Source organism: Rhinopithecus roxellana, chromosome 8 (genome assembly GCF_007565055.1).
Source record: "Rhinopithecus roxellana isolate Shanxi Qingling chromosome 8, ASM756505v1, whole genome shotgun sequence".
Taxonomy (NCBI): domain Eukaryota; kingdom Metazoa; phylum Chordata; class Mammalia; order Primates; family Cercopithecidae; genus Rhinopithecus; species Rhinopithecus roxellana.
In genome coordinates, this window is record NC_044556.1 from 47,599,724 (window position 1) to 47,618,450 (window position 18,727).

General features: G+C 45.1%; 1 protein-coding gene and 1 pseudogene across 1 annotated transcript; one reads left to right on the forward strand and one right to left on the reverse strand.

Annotated features, from left to right (window-relative positions):
* Positions 1 to 151: 151 nt before the first annotated feature.
* Positions 152 to 2,386, forward strand: LOC115899114 (histone H2B type 2-E). The gene has a single exon (XM_030935852.1). The coding sequence runs from the start codon at positions 201 to 203 to the stop codon at positions 579 to 581; it is 381 nt and encodes a 126-aa protein (XP_030791712.1). The 5' UTR covers positions 152 to 200; the 3' UTR covers positions 582 to 2,386.
* The window catches only part of LOC115898983, an 18,353-nt pseudogene continuing 439 nt past the window's right edge, over positions 814 to 18,727 (reverse strand).

The following is an 18,727-nucleotide window of genomic DNA, read 5'->3' on the forward strand; positions in this document are numbered from 1 at the left end:
ATGGCTTCAGAACCGGCCAATCAAGTCAAGAGTCGGTGTTGTTGCGTACGCATTGCTGAAAACGCAAGGTCCGCACACGGACCAATGGAAATGAATGACTTTCGGAGCCCTAATTTGCATAAGGTGGTTATAAAAGAATCAGGCCCGCCCATTCTCTTACTTCTTTTCTTGGCTAAGCCGCGTTTGTACTGTGTCTTACCATGCCTGAACCGGCAAAATCCGCTCCGGCTCCTAAAAAGGGCTCCAAGAAAGCCGTCACCAAAGCCCAGAAGAAAGACGGCAAGAAGCGCAAGCGCAGCCGCAAGGAGAGCTACTCCATCTACGTGTACAAGGTGCTGAAGCAGGTCCACCCCGACACCGGCATCTCGTCCAAGGCCATGGGCATAATGAACTCCTTCGTCAACGACATTTTCGAGCGCATCGCGGGAGAGGCGTCCCGCCTGGCGCACTACAACAAGCGCTCCACCATCACGTCCCGCGAGATCCAGACGGCCGTGCGCCTGCTGCTGCCCGGCGAGCTGGCCAAGCACGCCGTGTCCGAGGGCACCAAGGCTGTCACCAAGTACACCAGCTCCAAGTGAGTCCCTGCCGGGACCTGGCGCTCGCTCGCTCGAGTCGCCGGCTGCTTGACTCCAAAGGCTCTTTTCAGAGCCACCCACCTAATCAGTAGAAAAGAGCTTGTTCACTTACTCCCTTAGTTTCTTCTCATAAAGTAAGTTATTTTAGTGTAAAGGTCATGGGAAGTGGCACACATAGCTTTTTAACCATTTGGAACTTGAGGTCCCTGGTGCATGATTGGATTTGCTTTTCAATCTAGAGCGTGTCTTCACTCATTGTGCTGCTTAGCTTTCCCAGGAGTCGGTTCTCAATTAGGATGTTGGGAATCCGCCTCTTTACCCGCCCCCACTCGCGCCCCACACTGGCGCCCTGGTGGCTTCTTGGGTCTGTTTCATTCTAAAACGAAGTGGCTGAGTTCGGCTGTTATTTAAGAGAACTCCAGGACACAATTCAGCCCAGGTTCCGCAAACACTGCGTGACAGCTCTGTATGACTGACGCTTGGCAGCACCTTTTGTGTCCGGTCACCAGTTCTGCCGTGCGATGGGGTCTCCTGTGGATACCAGCCGTTCTGTGTAGTTTGGACGAAGCCCGCGCAGCCGAGTCCCAGCCTTTTCCTGATTGGGCGACATGAATATTCAAATTCTGCGCCTCTTTCCAATTTGTAGATTTCAGTTTCCGTCGTTCACTTTGAGACTTTGAAATTCCTATTTCTCGTTTTGTTGATAATTATCGCATTTAATGGTCTCTGCTTTAAATGGTAAGGCTACGGCCCCAGGTCACTGCGAGGCACTTACCGTGTAGATACGGGCTCAAAAGTCACCTCTCAGAGACCTACGTCATCCACTAAGGAATTCGCGCCACTCATACTTGCCTGTCTCATTTTATCTTCCTTCTAGCAGCTGTCTGAAATTGGTTCGTCTGTTTTCTTGTTTATGGTATTCTCAAGCCCTTGACAGACCGGCTGGTGTGGTTTTCCCGTGCATCTTCAGCCTGGCACATTATGGACACTTACTTAAATACTACGTATTGATGTAATATTGTTGGGTTAGTTTTTCCATCCCATCCTTTTCTTAATCGCTTTCGTGGATGGATGATGGGTGCTGTTCATTTCCATTAGATGTATGTGAAGGCACGGTGAAAATGGAAATGTTTTTGGAGCTACTTCCTCAAATGTATCCTTAGTCACCTCAGTGCAACAGCTGGGAGGGGGCCGTGTTAAGATTTTTTTTGCATCAAAGAGGAGGTGGCAATGGTAGATCCACCCTTATGCTTCCCAGTTTAGCATAACCTCTTTTGGATTTTCATCAAATTCAGCGTATTGGTCACTGGAAAGAGCCTTTTCCTTATTTTCTTACTCTCCCCTCTTGGTGTTCCCCTCTTAAAAGGAGAGGAGCTTTTAATTGACAGTCACCACCTCATTTGCTTTTCAGGAGGCCATGCAAGATAGGCAGGACTACAGGGTTAATCTCCTTTTTACAAATGAGGCCAAGGGAAGCCTCATTGGTTCACAGTCATGCAGCTCATACTGTCCACCCTTGTATTCTCAGATGCAGGACAATTGCATTTTAGTTTTATTTTGTGGAGGTACAGAATATTTAGTCTTTCTGTCCAACCCTTGATTCTGCCAAGGAAGACACTGATGGTTTGATGAGTGATTCAACTCTGTTTTTGGCTAAGGGTTTTTGGAGTTGATAGCAGTGGTCTGATGAATCCAAATGAGCTCTAGACATTATCACAGGCTGAATAAATCTTAACTGTCTCCTACATGAGTGTTTTCAAATGTGTGTAGATGCTATTGTTATTAATAAAGTTACCAATTAATTTAAAGGCTTTGCTGGATTCTTTTATCTACAGTATATATTTCTCAATGAATGAAATTAACAGATACAACTTACACAGGGTCTATAGAAAAGCATGGGTGCCTCTGATCTGGGGGATGACTATTTATAAGCCACCAGCCAAACTGCTGCCCCAAAGGTGCACTAGGGCTGAAATAGTCTCTTACAAGGCCACTGTTAATACTTAGTAATTGAAAAATATATGATCACAAATAGAAAGCAGTACAAATAAGATGGAAGAACTAAAGTTCATAATTAAGTTAAGCTAACACCTACGGAGCACTTACTATGTGCCAGGTAGTGTTCTAGGCCCTTTATACATATTGACTCATCTAATTCTCACCAGGACCTCAGGAAATAGTACCGTTATTATCACCCATTTTACAGATAAGGAAACTGAGGCAAAGAGAAGCCTTTCTTCAGAAACTCTCCAGAGGATAAGCTCCTAGGTTAGCAGCTAAGGGACTTGAGAAACAGGGTCATTCTGAAAACCTGGACCCTTCCCTGTGTTTTAGGGGGAAATATCTATGCTTTAGAATTGAAAAGAAATATCACTGGTTTTATTCTCTTCAGAGTGCACCCTGGATGTAAATCCTGGGTAGTGGTGGCTGAGTACATTGAGGGTGGAATTAGGTGGCTGTGAGCCTCCATCCCAGAGGTCATAGCTCAACTCAATTGAGTTTGTCCCCACAGTGGTGGGGCTCACCAGCTGGAATCCTTTCACTGACAAGAGAGAGCCTTAGTTGCTGGTTTTGGGCTCCTCCTGGGGATGATGATCACTGGGAAGGATGTTACAGAGTGAGGAAGGGGGAAGAGGTGATAGATTTGATATTTTAACTCTGGAGGAGAAGTAATTGGTGAGATTAGTCCTCAAGAACCTCTTTGATCATTTCTCCTGCTCAGACATCTTTAAGCATTTGCTTATGTTGAGGTTAATAACAATAATTGTTAAAATAATGATTGCTTCCCCTTACTGAGCACTTAACTGTTTACCTTAAACTTACTTAGCAGTAAGCTAAGAGTTTACCTTACACTTACTTAGCAGGATGGTCTCGATCTGCTGACCTCGTGATCCGCCTGCCTCGGCCTCCTGAAGTGCTGGGATTACAAGCGTGAGCCACTGTGCCCAGCCTACAGCCACTTGTTAAGATAGGTTCTGTTGGCCGCACGCAGTGGCTCACACCTGTAATCCCAGGTGGGTGGATCATTTGAGGTCAGGAGTTCAAGACCAGCCTGGCTAACATGGTGAAACCCCACCTCCACTAAAAATACAAAAATTGGCATGGTGGTGGGCGCCTATAGTCCCAGCTACTCAGGAGGCTGAGGCAGGAGAATCCCTTGAACCTGGGAGATGGAGGCTGCTGCCACTGCACTCCAGCCTGGGTGACAAAGGAAAACACTATCTAAAAAAAAAAAAAAAAAAAGGACCAGAAGGACACTGTCATAGCTCGTAATATTGCTTATCAATAATTCTGTAGTAGGCCTGAAGGGCAGCTCTGTTTGGGTTTCAGAAATTGACCCTTAAGTGAGAGACTGTCCATGTAACCGAGGGGACTAGGTTTAATAATTCATTTAATATGTGTGATTGAAAATCTGTATCTACTAATGTTTTAAATATTAATTATCTATGAACATTATTAAATTCTGTAAGAACAGCATTCTAGGACCATTTTCTTCTCTCTGACTCCTAAGCATTGTTAGGTGTGATATCATTTGTTCTTTCATTCAAGAATTTATTGAGTATCTGTGAAGATGGCAGGTAATCTGCTAGGTAGTGAGGACAGAAAATTGAACAGGAGTGGCTTCTGCCTTCCTGGACCTCCAGTGACTAGAAGAGAAGACATATTAATCCCGTGACTATGAGAAAGTGTGACAAGTATTACAACTGTAGAGGTATAGATACAGAGAGTGTAATGGAGGGAGTCCTAACTTCACTTCACGTTGGTGGGTGTAGGGAAGGCCTCCCTGAGGAAAGGACCTTTAGGATGACACTTGACAAGGATAGGAAGGGTGTACCAGGCAGTGGATGGCATGGGCAAAGGCCTGGAGAGAGTGGAAAAGATCATGCTCAGGTAGATAGGAAGAACTGCAGGAAGTCTAGTACAGGTGGCGGTTACAGGGCAAGGAGGACAGAGCAGCATCAAGAGGTTAGACGGGTAGACAGAGCCAGATCTTGGCAGGACTAGGCTCGAATGTGTAAATTGACTTTAAAGAACCCAATGAGCTCCTAGGCTGACCTGACTATGGGAACAGAAAGGAGCTGTGTGGTACTAAAACCAGAAGAGTTAAAGTCTCAGAGGCCACATGGTTTATGCCTATGAAGCACTCCCTGGAGCACATGGTACCCTGAGCCTCAAAAGTATGTGTTTGTTCCCTGCAACAGGGCTTCCCTTAAAGTGGAAATGGCTTTGTCAGGCCAACCAGGTTGACAACAACTGCCATGGTCACCTGCCTCTGTGTGCTGCAGGTGGCCTTCTCATTATAGTTTGCCTTTCTTTACAACTGTGCTTCCATGGAATGATGGGTGGATCAGTGGAACCCAATATGTGCTCTTTAGAGAGTTGTCTCCAGGATGTAGGTTATCATGATCCTCCGTCCTCTATTTTATGTAAATTGGTACTTAGAGGCTTGATTAGATTTAGGTTTACTTTTTTACCCCATGACATGACTACTTCATAGGTGGTACTATTTCTTTTCTATAAGGAGACATGTAATGTCTAGCTGCTTCTTTTTTTGTGTAACAGCAGTGATTGATTCTCAATGCTTAGATCAATTAATTCATTATCAATTGCAAAATAATGATATTCTGTCACTCTTCTTTCATATATTAGCTGGAATATTTCAGTAAAGAGGAATATTATTATTTTTTAGAGATAAGGTCTTGGTCTGTCACCTAGGCTGGAGTACAGTGGCCAGATCATAGCTCACTGGAACCTCAAACTCCTTGGCTCAAGTGATCCTCCCACCTCAGCCTTCCCAGTAGCTAGAACTACAGGGAGGCATCACCACGTTGAGTTAATTTTTAAGTTTTTTTGTAGAGATGCTATGGTACCAAGGCTGGTCTTAAACTCCTGGCCTCAAGTGATCCTCTCACTTCTTTTCAAATCCCAGGGGAAAATTATTATTTTTAATAGTAAATATCTGGAAACTACTTACATATCTACTAGCATGTGGCAATAACGTGTTAGGATCCTTTTTGGTGGAAATAAAAATGGACATGTGCGTATTGATATGTATGCACTGATATTAAGTAAAACAGTTTTCTGGGATTTCACATAATAAAACTAATAATAGTGGCTACTCTTTTTTTTTTTTTTTTGAGATGGAGTCTTACTCTTGTTGCCCACGCTGGAGTGCCATGGCACGATCTCAGCTCACTGCAACCTCCACCTCCCAGGTTCAAGTGATTCTCCTGCCTCAGCTTCCCATGTAACTGGGATTACAGATGTATGCTTCCATGCCTGGCCAATTTTTGTATTTTTAGTAGAGACGGGGTTTCACCATGTTGACCAGGCTGGTCTCAAACTCCTGACCTCGGGTGATCTACCTGTCTTGGCCTCCCAAGTGAGCCACCGTGCCTGGCCAATAGTGGCTACTCTTTTCTTTTCTTTTTTTTTTTTTTGAGACGGAGTCTCGCCCTGTCACCCAGGCTGGAGTGCAGTGACATGATCATGGCTCACTGCAATCTCCACCTCCCGGGTTCAAGCGATTCTTCTGTCTCAGCCTCCCAAGTAGCCGGAACCACAGGCGTGTGCCACCATGCCTGGCTAATTTTTGTAGTTTTTAGTAGAGACGGGGTTTCACCATTTTGGCCAGGCTGATCTTGAACTCCTACCTCATGATCCACCCACCTCGGCCTCCCAAAGTACTGGGATTACAGGCGTGAACCAATGCGCCTGGCCAATAGTGGCTACTCTTAAGGAGAAGAATTTCCTTGGGCCAGAGGGAAGAATTTGCTTTTTCCTTTATATCTTTCAGTACTGTTTAAATTTATGATCAATGTTCACTTAAAAAAAACAATGTTCACAATGTTATGTGGTTCACTGTTCACATAACCACAGCAAAGGTTATATGAACAGTGGGATTACTGGCCTTTAAAAAAAAAGCCTATAAGAATATTTTTTTGGTGAAAATAATGTATTTAAAAATACCTGTTCTACTGCCTGGCACTGAGTAGACTCTCAATACATTGTAGTTAATTCTGAAAAATAGTCTAAAAAAATCTTCATCAATGCAAACAGCAATCAACTTAATAACAATAGCAGCAACAGCAACAACAACAAAAACTCCAGAAGTCCCTAGGGTGGATGAGGTAACACATAGGTTTGGGACTGAGTCTCCACTATTCCTAACCTATTTTTTAAAAATCCCTCAAGATTAATGAACACTTGCTTTGCAGGAGGCAGTCTCTGGAGTGATTTTCCTGACTAGTTAACTTCGCTAATGAGTTTTCGGTCACAGGTCTGGTCATCAGACAAACCAGGAGAGCCAGTCAGGCTCTTTAAGGAGGACTGGGTCATCGAGAGCTGTGAAACTAGCTAAAAATCAGAGTTGATGGAACTGGCCTGGGAGAGTTGGTATAGGTTCTTGAGCAAGTCAAGAGCAATACTTTGGGAAGGTTATTATGACCTTTGTGTCTTTATTCTGAAGAAATGTGCAGGATGCATAGAAGAAAGAGAGTACAGGAAACCGGAAACCAGTGGGGAGGCTGCTGCAACCAGTAATGAGGTCTTAGACAAGCATAGAGACAGCAGGGAGAGAGAAGATAAACAAAAACCATGTTCTGAATGGAGGCAAAAAACTGTTTTAGTTTTCTATTTATGTGTAAAAAATTACGCCAAATTAAGTGGCTTAGGAGAATACTCATTTAGCCTCTCAGTTTCTGTAGGTCTGGGCATGGCATAGTGGGAGTCTTTGATTAGAATCTCACAGGGATAAAATCGAAGTGTGAACTGGGCTGCATTTTCATATGAAGGCTGGGGTCTTCCAAACTCATCCAGGTTGTTGGCAGAATTCAGTTTCTTGCAGGTGTAGAATTGAGGCCCTCAGAGGCTGCCCTTCTCCACAGGCAGGTCACAGCATGGATATTTGCTTCTAATGGCCAGCAGAAGAGTATCTTTGTTGCTTCCATTTTATCTAATTCAGGGAAGGCCTTGACCCTCTTTTAAAAAGCTCACTGGGCCGAGTGCAGTGGCTCACGCCTGTAATCCCAGCACTTTGGGAGATCGTAGCAGGTAAATCACCTGAGGTTCAAGACCAGCCTGGCCAACATGGTGAAGCTCCAGCTCTACTAAAAATACAAAAATTACCCAGGCATGGTGGCAGGTGCCTGTAATCCCAGCTACTCAGGAGGTTGAGGCAGGAGGATCATTTGAACCCAGGAGGTATAGGTTGTGGTGACCCTGGATCATACCACTGCACTCCAGCCTGGGCGACAGAGTAAGACTGTCTCAAAAAAAAAAAAAAGGCTTACCTAAGTCAGGGATTCCCTTTTTACTAATTCAAAGTCAACTGATGAAGGATCTTAGCTACATCTGCAAAGTTTTCTCGATTAACAGCAAGTACAGGCAGGTTCTACCCATATTTAAAGGGAGGGGATTTAAACAACAGGTACCAGGGGCCAGGAATCACGGGAGCCATCGCAGAATTTTGCCTACTACAGGAATATAAAGGAACTGTGCATCTGAAGTCAGATACTTTTCTGTGATTTAAATTAATTTTAAAATAAAAGAGTAAAAAGTAAAAATTCCCAGTTACTGAAAGCCCACAGCATGCAAAATACTATAGACATACCATTTCAAATCCTCAGAACAAATCCTGAAAGGTAAATGTTATGGTTTTTATAGTGGAGGATACTGAGGTTCAGACATGTCAAAGAACTTGGAATTTTCCTTCTAGTACAACATGTTGTATCAAAACAACCCCCAAAAGGTAAATATTGCCCCCATTTTACAAAGAAAGAAATGGATATTTATGCAGTTTAAATAACTTGGCATTCCCTGATACACCATGATGCTCCTGAATTTTACTAAAATATTTGTCTGAAAATTTGCAAATCGCAAATAATCTGAGGATCTAGCAACATATTTTTCATGTCTGTTTAATAGAACCATAGCATATTAGTGCTGGAAGGAACCCAGAAATCATCTGGTCCAATTTCCTCATATGATGTTTTCCCTGATTTTAGTAAAAAATTATTCTCTCACCTCCTGTCCCCATCAGATCCCTGAGTGGAGTAGATGTTCTTTAGAGGCCCATCTTTGGGAACATCTCTTTTTTTTTTTGGAGACAGGGTCTCACTCCGTCACCCAGGCTTGAGTGCAGTGGCATGATCTCGGCTCATGGCAACCTCTGCCTCCTGGGTTCAAGCGATCCTTGTGCTTTAGCTTCCCAAGTAGCTGGGACTACAGGTGTGCACCACCATGCCCAGCTAATTTTTGTATCTTTGGTAGAGATGGGGTTTCTCCATGGTCTCAAACTCCTGGACTTAAGTGACCTTCCCGCTTGGCCCTCCCAATGTGCTGGGATTATAGGTGTGAGCCACTGTGTCCGGCTGGGGCCACCTCTTCATAAGCTCTTCCCAGGGACTCCCAGGGCTTTCTCCAGCTCCTCTGGGCAGATGAGAGAAGCCAGCTGGGTCTCTAGATGTGCCTCCAGATACACACTCCCAGCTGCCTGAAGTACATGGCCACTTGCCATTGCCAGATGACGGTTATGATCCAGTGTGGCCTGAAGTGAACTCTCTTCAGCAGCTCCTCTTCACAGGCTGTCTATTCCTGTGAAGGTGGCATCATTCTCCTAGTCATTCAGGCAGGAAGGTGCAGAGTCATCTTGGATTACATTTTGCCCCAACAACTCCCTTTCTGCTTTTCCCCCTATCCAGGTTCAGGCAATCTTCTATGTGCAATAAAGTCAACAGTTCCCCTCCTGTCCATTCCTGTGTGTAGTTCCCTTGTTCTCATCCTCGGTCCTCTCATCTTCGTCTCCGAGACTTGGCCTCCTGCTTTGGGTATGGCTCCCTTCTGATACCTTTTGCACCCTCCATCCCAAATTAACCCACTTTATACACAGCTCATGTCATGTTACTTAGAATCATGGCTGCACTGTGTCCCCTGACATTTCCTCCTTAAAATTTTGTTTTTAATGCAAATTTATTTGGAGATAACTTTTCCTTATTTAGTATTATCCCATTTTATGTGTATTCCTTACTCAGTCTGAGACAATTATTCTTTTTGCTTTTATGTGTTATTGTGAAAAAGTATATTTCTATGCATGTAAAAATTATTCTTACGTAGTACTTTTTTTTTTTTTTTTTTTTTTTAAGACGGAGTTTTGCTCTTGTTGCCCAGGCTGGAGTAAAATGGCACGATCTTGGCTCAATGCAACCTCCACCTCCTAGGTTCAAATAATTCTCCTGTCTCAGCCTCCCGAATAACTGGGATTACAGGCTCCAGTCACAATGGCCAACTAATGTTTGTATTTTTAGTTGAGATGGAGTTTCACCATATTGGCCAGGCTGGTCTCGAAATCCTGATCTTGTGATTTGCCCACCTGGGCCTCCCAAAGTGCTGGGAGTGTAGGTGTGAGCCACCATGCCTGGCCTCCTCTTGGGTTTTTATGGAAGCTTCATGATGTCAGCATTCCTTCCCCCAGGGTATAGGGCGGCACCCTCTCTGGACAAAAACCAATATACATTATAACACCAGATATATTTTTTCTTTCTTTCTTTTCTTTTCTTTTTTTTTTTTGAGTCTTGCTCTGTCATGCAGGCTGGAGTGCAATGGCACTATCTTGGCTCACAGCAACCTAAGTCTCCTGAGCTCAAGCGATTCTCCTGTCTCAGTCTCCTGAGTATCTGGGATTACAGGTGCACACTGCCATGCCTGACTAATTTTTTGGATTTTAGTAGAGACAAGGTTTCACTGTGTTGCCCAGGCTGGTCTCGAACTCCTGAGCTCAGGCAATCCACCCACCTCGCCTCACAAAGTGCCAGGATTACAGGCGTGAGCCACCATGCCCGGCCTATATATGCATATTTTTTCTAACACTTACATACTTTTTCTTGGTGCCAACAATGTTTTAAACACTTTACATGTATTAACTCATTTTATCCTCACAAAACCCTATCAAGTAGGTAGTATAAGTATGTCCATTTACAGATTGGGACATGGAGGAATCACAGAGAGGTTAAGAAACTTTCTCAGAGTCACACAGTCTGTGCCAAACCAGGTTTCAACTCCAGAGTCTCCCTTTAGTCACTATTCAACACTACTAATATCAAAGAAGTAAGATGCTGATGCAGCATTTATAGTATTTTTTTTTGAGACGAAGTCTTGCTCTGTTGCCCAGGCTGGAGTGCAATGGCATGATATCGGCTCACCACAACCTCCGCCTCCTAGGTTCAAGTGATTCTCCTGTCTCAGCCTCCCGAGTAGCTTGGATAACAGGCTTGTGCCACCACGTCCGCCTAATTTTGTAGTTTTAGTAGAGACGAGGTTTCTCCATGTTGATCAGGCTGGTCTCGAACTCCTGATCTCAGGTTATCCACCCGCCTCGGCCTCCCAAAGTGCTGGGATTATAGGTGTAAGCCACCGCGCCTGGCCTATAGTAATTTAAAAGATTAGAAATTACCAACAGCCAGGGTGTAGTGGCCCATGCTTGTAATTCCAGCAGTTTGGGAGCCCGAGGGGGGCAAGTTTGTTGGGAGTTGGAGACCATCCTGACAACATGGTGAAACCCTGTCTCTACAAAAACTATAAAAATTAGCTGGATGTGGTGGTGCGCGCACCTGTAGTCTGAGCTACTTGGGAGGCTGAGGTGGGAGGATCGCTTGAGCCTGGGAGATTGAGGCTGCAGGCTGCGGTGAGTTATGATCACACCACTGCACTCCAGCCTGGGCGACAGAGACCCTGTCTCAAAAACAAAACAAAACAACCTCTGACAATGTAGGAATGCTGAAATGAATTCTATTGATTCTAAGTAAAAACTCAACCTATCCCAATTAGCCCAAGACCACTACTTAGTCTACCTAAGCCAAGTTTGTTGACTTGTTACGATGAGGGAGAACACACAACAGAGAAACTGGTGGCAGGGTGGTGGGAGGGTGCTCACCAAACAAGAGGAAAATTGGAGTTATCATTGATTTTGGGAGAAGAATGGAGTGTAGTGTTCATAGGCTCAAAGCAAAGCAGGGTTGTGTGAAAGCGTAGGCATAGGATGGGACTTTGAAGTGGATCCAGGGTCTTGTTTCCTTGGAAACTACGAAGTTGAGATAGAGGTGGAATGCTGTGTTCAGAAATCCCTTACTTGAAGTTTTGCACCTGGGTTGAAAATTACTGCTGTTTTTTGTGTCAAGGTGGCTTAGGTCCTTCATTGGAGGAGGGGGATGCTTCATTGTTGCTTGATATGATTTCAAGCAGCCAAAGTTCTGATGGTCTGTGATTTTGAGCACAAGCTTCTCAGTGAATAAGAAAGGAGAGAGGGGACTTATGAGCCTTTATAGCTGTAGCATGCCCTTGGGAGAAGAATGTTTTCTGTTATTTCTAGGCTAGCTTTATCTCTTAGTGCAGCCTAATGAATGGCAGAACAGGTTTTGATTTTCTCAGTCCTAGCGAATTTCTGCTTCTCGAAGTGCATGTTAATGGTAATGTGCTTTATATCTTACTTTCTTATTTTCCCTCCCTTTAATCTATATTTTATTTTATTTATTTTTTATTTTTTTGAGACGGAGTCTCGCTCTGTCGCCCAGGCTGGAGTGCAGTGGCAGATCTTGACTCACTGCAAGCTCCGCCTCCCGCGTTCCCGCCATTCTGCTTCAGCCTCCTGAGTAGCTGGGACTACAGGCGCCTGCCACCCATGCCCGGCTAATATTTTATTTTTATTTTAGTAGAGATGGGATTTCACCATGTTAACCAGGATGGTCTTGATCTCCTGACCTTGTGATCCACCCGCCTTAGCGTCCCAGAATGCTGGGATTACAGGCGTGAGCCACAGTACCCGGCCAATGTAAATGTATTTCTTACTGTAGACTGAGGTCAGGAGAGTGGGCTGTACTGTACACATATTGATATTATTTGTATCCATTCCAGGTATCACTTTCTCCTGAAGCATCGAATCTAATACAAAAAAAAAAAAAAAAAAAAGCAAAACACAAAACCTAGGCCCAAATTCCACCTTGGCCATGTTTTAGCCCAGTAACTCACATTCCCCAGTGTCTAATCTTTACCAGAAACTTCCTTATCTGTAAAATAGGGTAAAAGCCTTTTCTTCTTTCCAGGGTTGTTGTGGACTCAAATGAGAGGCTGTTAGTGAAAGGTTTCTGTGAATTATAAAGCTCCTAGGAACCCAATTATTCCTGCTGGCTTGGCCACATAGTCTAAAAGAATCTCTACATAATTAGCATCTAGAGATTAGATAATTTACCCATTATTTTCCACGTGCTTGTCTATTTCCCAGCATGATGGTAACATTTCCAAGGGAAAGATCTAGAATATATGTTCTATGAATTAATGTTTATCATAAAAATAATGAAATTGCTAATAACTATTGATTTATTGTCATGTTGAGACTCTGCTCTAAGTACTTTGTATGGACTGTATAGCAGTTTATCCCTGCACTAATCCTATGAGGTATGTGTATTTATTGTTACTGTTTTACAGATATTGAAACTAAGACACTGAGCCTCTATTTTAGCCTCATGTCTTCTTTCCTTCCAGCTTTCCCCAGGCAAGTAAATGCAGGCCACAGTCTGCCAGCTGCCCAACAATTCAGGCTTTTCATTATTATAGGAAGTATCTGGTCAAGGACTACCAACATCTTCCTGTCCTGCCCCGTGAGTTCCCCAAGTGGAGACACAGCCTGTTCCCCAACACCTACACTCATGAACACAGGAGGGCTGGCCAAAATTGCACAGCTTTCATGCTTAGTTTTATACTCAGGTGTAAGTGACTGATAGAAGGGCCTTTTGGAGGTAGAGAGTGCACAGGCTGTGAAGAGGCAAGACCAGGGGAAGTCTGGACCTGCTTCCAGAGTGTCCTCCCACAAGGCTTAGTGCTCAGGACCTGTAGTGGGTTGAATATGTTCCCTAAAGTTCATGTCTATATTCATCCTGAGAGCCTTTAGAGGGAGCACGGTACTTTATTTCAGACTTCTGGTCTTCAGAACTGTGGAAGAATACAGTTCTGTTGTTTTCAGCTGTTAAGTTTGTAGTCATTTGTTATGGCAGCCCTAGGAAACTAACACGGGTTGAGTATCCCTTATCTGAAATGCTTGGGACTGAGAGTGTTTCCGGTCTCAGATTTTGGAATATTTGCATATATATAATGAGATATATTGGGGATGGGACCCAAGACTGAACACGAAATCCATCTATGTTTCATAAATACCTTAATAACACTTACACTGTGCTCCATTTTCTCCAACAACTTGACTTTCTCTACTATAGGTAAACAAAAATGTTTTCTCTCCTCACCCCCCCCCCCCTTTTTTTTTTTTTTGAGACGGAGTCTCGCTCTGTCACCCAGGCTAGAGTGCAGTGGCCGGATCTCAGCTCACTGCAAGCTCTGCCTCCCGGGTTTACGCCATTCTCCTGCCTCAGCCTCCCGAGTAGCTGGGACTACAGGCGCCCACCACCTCGCCCGGCTAGATTTTTGTATTTTTTAGTAGAGACGGGGTTTCACCGTGTTAGCCAGGATGGTCTCGATCTCCTGACCTCGTGATCCGCCCGTCTCGGCCTCCTAAAGTGCTGGGATTACAGGCTTGAGCCACCGCGCCCGGCCCTAACCCCCTTTTTTTTTTGAGACAGAGTCTTGCTCTGTTGCCCAGGCTGGAGTGCAATGGCATAATCTCAGGTCACTGCAACCTCCGCCTCCTGGATTCAAGTGATTCTCCTGCCTCAGCCTCCTGAGTTGCTGGGACTACAGGCACGTGCCACCACGCCTGGCTAAATTTTGTGTTTTTAGTAGAGACGGGGTTTCACCATGTTGGTCAGGCTGGTCTCGAACTCCTGACCTCAAGTGATCCAGCTGCCTCAGCCTTGCAAAGTGCTGGAATCACAGGCACGAGTCACCGTGCCTGGCCTTGCTTCTTCTCTTTTAAAATCACTGTCACTCATGGGGTATCTGCAGGCCTTTTTCATATTTTCAACAATATCTTTATACCACAGAGTAGAGAATAAACAAACAAACAAAAAATACCCACAGTGAGTAAGGCACATAGGTCTTGGCTCCTACGTGGGGCATTATGGGGAACGTGCTGTTGATGACACTGGCCTGCACACATGCCATTTTATGACCCTTTGTGAGTGTGTGCACGTTGGGGAAACCGGGCATGTGCAAAAAAGATACATCTCAGCGGAAAGGGGCTGGGAGGGGCCTTTTTTTTTTTTTTCCCTTGGGCACCCTGAATAAGCTATACATTGTGTGACCCATTGTGTGAGGTCAGGTGTGGCATTTTCCACTGAGGCACCACATTAGTGCACAAAATTGTTCAGATTTTGGAGCATAGGGTTTCGGATTTTCAGATTAGGGATGCTCAACATGTACAACATCCTTGCAACAATCTGGGTGTGAGCTTTCCTCAAGAGCAAGAAGAGCTTGCCACTTCTGCTGTATGACCACGGTGAAGCCAGCCTGTCACCCTCCTGCCCTGGATGACCCCAGGGAGCTCTACAGAGGTCCATGGCTGTGGGAGGCCAGTAATTGTCTAGGAGAGCTCAGTGCCACTTGCAAAGACAACAGATCTCTCTAGAAATTCTGGGCTGAGCAGGTGAAGGCGGCTGGCCAGGCCCATGAAGGAACCTAGTCAGCCATAAGGAAAGGTTCACTGTGGGGCCCCCGACTTCCCATTCCTGATCTCCTTTTCACCTCTGCTGCCTCTGACTTCCTTTTCTCTTTCCCTCCAAGTATACCTCATACTCTGCTCCTGATGACACTCAAATCTCACCCCCCCCCCCCCCCCCCCCGTCAAATAAAAAGAGCCTAGCGGCTCTTGTAAGAACGGTGTATTCGTTTTCTAGTGTTGCATTGATAAGTTATCATAAACTTAGTGGTTTAGAACAACACAAATTTGCCGGGCATGGTGGCTCACGCCTGTAATCCCAGCACTTTGGGAGGCCGAGGCGGGTGGATCACCTGAGGTCAGGAGTTCGAGACCAGCCTGACCAACATGGTGAAAACCCCTCTCTCCTAAAACTACAAAAACTTAGCCGGGTGTGGTGGCACGTGCCTGCAATCCCAGCTACTCAGGAGGCTAAGGCAGGAGAATTGCTTGAACCTGGGAGGCAGAGGATGCAGTGAGCTGACATCACGCCATTGCACTCCAGAATAGGCAACAACAGCGAAACTCCATCTCAAAAAAAAAAAAAAAACGAAAGAAACAAAACAACAACAACAACAACAAAAACCACACAAATTTATTCTCTTACCATTCTGGAGGTCAGAAGCCCAACATAACTTTTAAGGGGCTAAAACAAATGTCTGAAGGACTGGTTTGTTCTGGAGCCTCCAGGTATATAATCCATTTTTTGAATCTTCCAGCTTCTAGAAACTGGCATTTTTTAGCACCTGGACAGATCACTCTAATGTCTGCCTCTGTCATCACACCCCCTTCTCCCTGATTGACCCTCTCGTCTCTCTAAGGACTCATGTGATTATATGAGGGGCTCATCTCAGTAATCCAGGATAAGTTCTTTATCTCAAGGTCCTTAATTTATTCACATTTGCAAAGCTCCTCCGCCATATAAGGTAACATATTCACAGATTCCAAGGATTGAGATGCGGGCATCTCTGTGGCGCTATTATTCAGTCTACTCCAAATGTGCACTCCTCCCTAAAGTATTTCTCTTTGAGCACCAAGGGGAACTCTGCCTTCAGCTAAGGCTACACAACTAGCCTGATGGTGGACTGTAGCAACTTGTAGGCAAGGGGTACAGCTCAGGGCAGCTACCCCTCCCTCTTCTGGGGCCAACCTGGAGGAAGTTCCTTCCAGAGCCCAGGTTATACTTGCTTCTGGCCTGCAAATTCCTGAGAATTCTTTGAAACCTAGGAGGGGCCTGGTATTATGCCCTTTTGAGTGAGAATTCAGAGGCCAGTGGAATTGGGGCAATCAGGCACTTCCTGATCATCTACTATGCTCCAGGATGCTGACTTGGAGAGATGAAGAAGGCAAAATGCCCATTCTGACGGCACTCAGAATTTCGCAGGGAACTGGAAGGATAAATGAATCTGGGAGGGACTGCTAAACCAGAGGAGAGGGTAAACTTGTTAGAACCTGAGAAGAATGCTGTCTGAAAAGGTAGAGAAGTCAGGAGAAGCAGTGAGGCCCTCAACCGTGTGTATCACAATGCCTCCTGTCACTTCCTTTCTGAGCTTCCAGTACAAGCTTCTCGGTGGGTGTTTTCTGCCCAAGCACATGAACTTTGGAGACCTCCACTTTGGACACAGTCCCTGGCCCTGACACTTAATAGTTTGGGAACTTGGACAAAATACTCAAAGCTTCCTAGTCTGTAAAGTGAGAATGATAAAACATCTGCCTTCCTTGCAGGATTGTTGTGGTGATGTATAAGACATAAAATAGGAAGCATAGTCAGCAGTCACTGAGCTTAAGGAATGTTAAGTTATAATCATTATTTCTGAACTTTGGTGCACAATATGACCCTGTTGACACCTCCTTTGCCTCCTTGGGACATATTCTCTTCTGGTGGTCCTCATCCCTTTCCAGCTATCCTCTGTCTCTTGGTATTCTCCTAATCTACCAACTCCCATCAATGTTCCTGCTTGCCCAGGGTGCCTGTCTCAGTCTTCTTCTTTTCTCCCTAACCCCTGCGAAGATCTCATCAAATTCCCTGCCTTTCGTTTTCCTTATCGATTTGCTGAGGGCTTACTGACAAGTATCTCCAGCTGAGACCCTTTACTGATTTGAGTAATAACAACTGGTGGATGTGTTCTCCTAGACAGAGAACAACAATCTCAATTTTCAATGTCGGGAGGGACTTTATGCATCTTTTTGCTTTCAAAAGCAATTTCTGTCTGGGCGTGGTGGTTCAATGCCTGTTAATTCCCGGCACTTTGGGGAGGCCAAGGCGGGTGTCTCACTTGAGGTCAGGAGTTCGAGAGCAGCCCGGCCAACACGGTGAAACCCTGTCTCTACTAAAAATACAAAAATTAGCTGGGCGTGGTGGCAGGCGCCTATAATCCCAGCTACTTGGGAGGCTGAGGCAGGAGAATCGCTTGAACCCGAGAGGCGTAAGTTGCAGTGAGCAGAGATCTTTCCACCAGCACTCCAGCCTGGGCAACCGAGAGGACTCTGTCTCAAAAAAACAAAAACAAAAAGAAAAGCAATTTCTTCTCTCCTGCATTCTCCATGTTACTAAGATGTAACATCACCCCATAGCTCCTCAGGCCAGAAGAACCTTTGTTGCCTGCATTCTCCAAATGCCTAACTCACCAATTTTTTTTTTTTTTTTTTTGAGATGAAGTCTCACTCTGGCGCCCCAGGCTAGAGTGCAGTGGCACGATCTTGGCTCACTGCAACCGCCACCACCCTGGTTCTAGCAATTCTCCTGCCTCAGCCTCCCAAGTAGGCTGGACTACAGGTGTGTGCCATCACGCCTGGCTGATTTTTTTTTTTTTTTTTTAGTCTGAGATGGAGTCTTGCTCTGTCGCCTAGGCTGGAGTGCAGTGGTGCAAGCTGTCTCGCTGCAGGCTCTGCCTCCCGGGCTCACGCCATGCTCCTGCCTCATCCTCCTGATATCTGGGACTACAGCACCTGCCACACGCCCGGTCTAATTTTTTGTATCTGGAGGTAGGACGGGGTTTATCACCGTGTTAGCCAGGATGGTCTCCATCTCCTGACCTCATGATCCCCCAGCCTTGGCCTCCCAAAGTGCTGGGATTACAGGCATGAGCCACCGTGCCTGGCCAACTTTTGTATTTTTAGTAGAGAGGAGGTTTCACTGTGTTGGCCAGGCTGGTCTTGAACTCCTGACCTCATGTGATTGGCCCACCTTGGCCTCACAAAGTGCTGGGATTAGAGGCATGAGCCATCATGCCCCGCCCTAAAATACCAAATCTTATTAAATCTACATTCTACAATTCTGTCACATCCATCACTTCATCTCTGTCCACTCCTAGCATTGACTTAGCTGAGGACATCATCAACTCTGATCAAAGGACCCTAAGTCTAAGTAACAATACCAGTTTCATGGCAGGGCTTCCCTGGAACTAGGCTGGATGTAATGAGTATTTTCAAGAGAATGTGAATTGCTCTTTACTTGATTTTCTTTCTTTCTCTCTCTCTTTATTTCTCTCTTTCTCTCTCTTTCTTTTCTTTC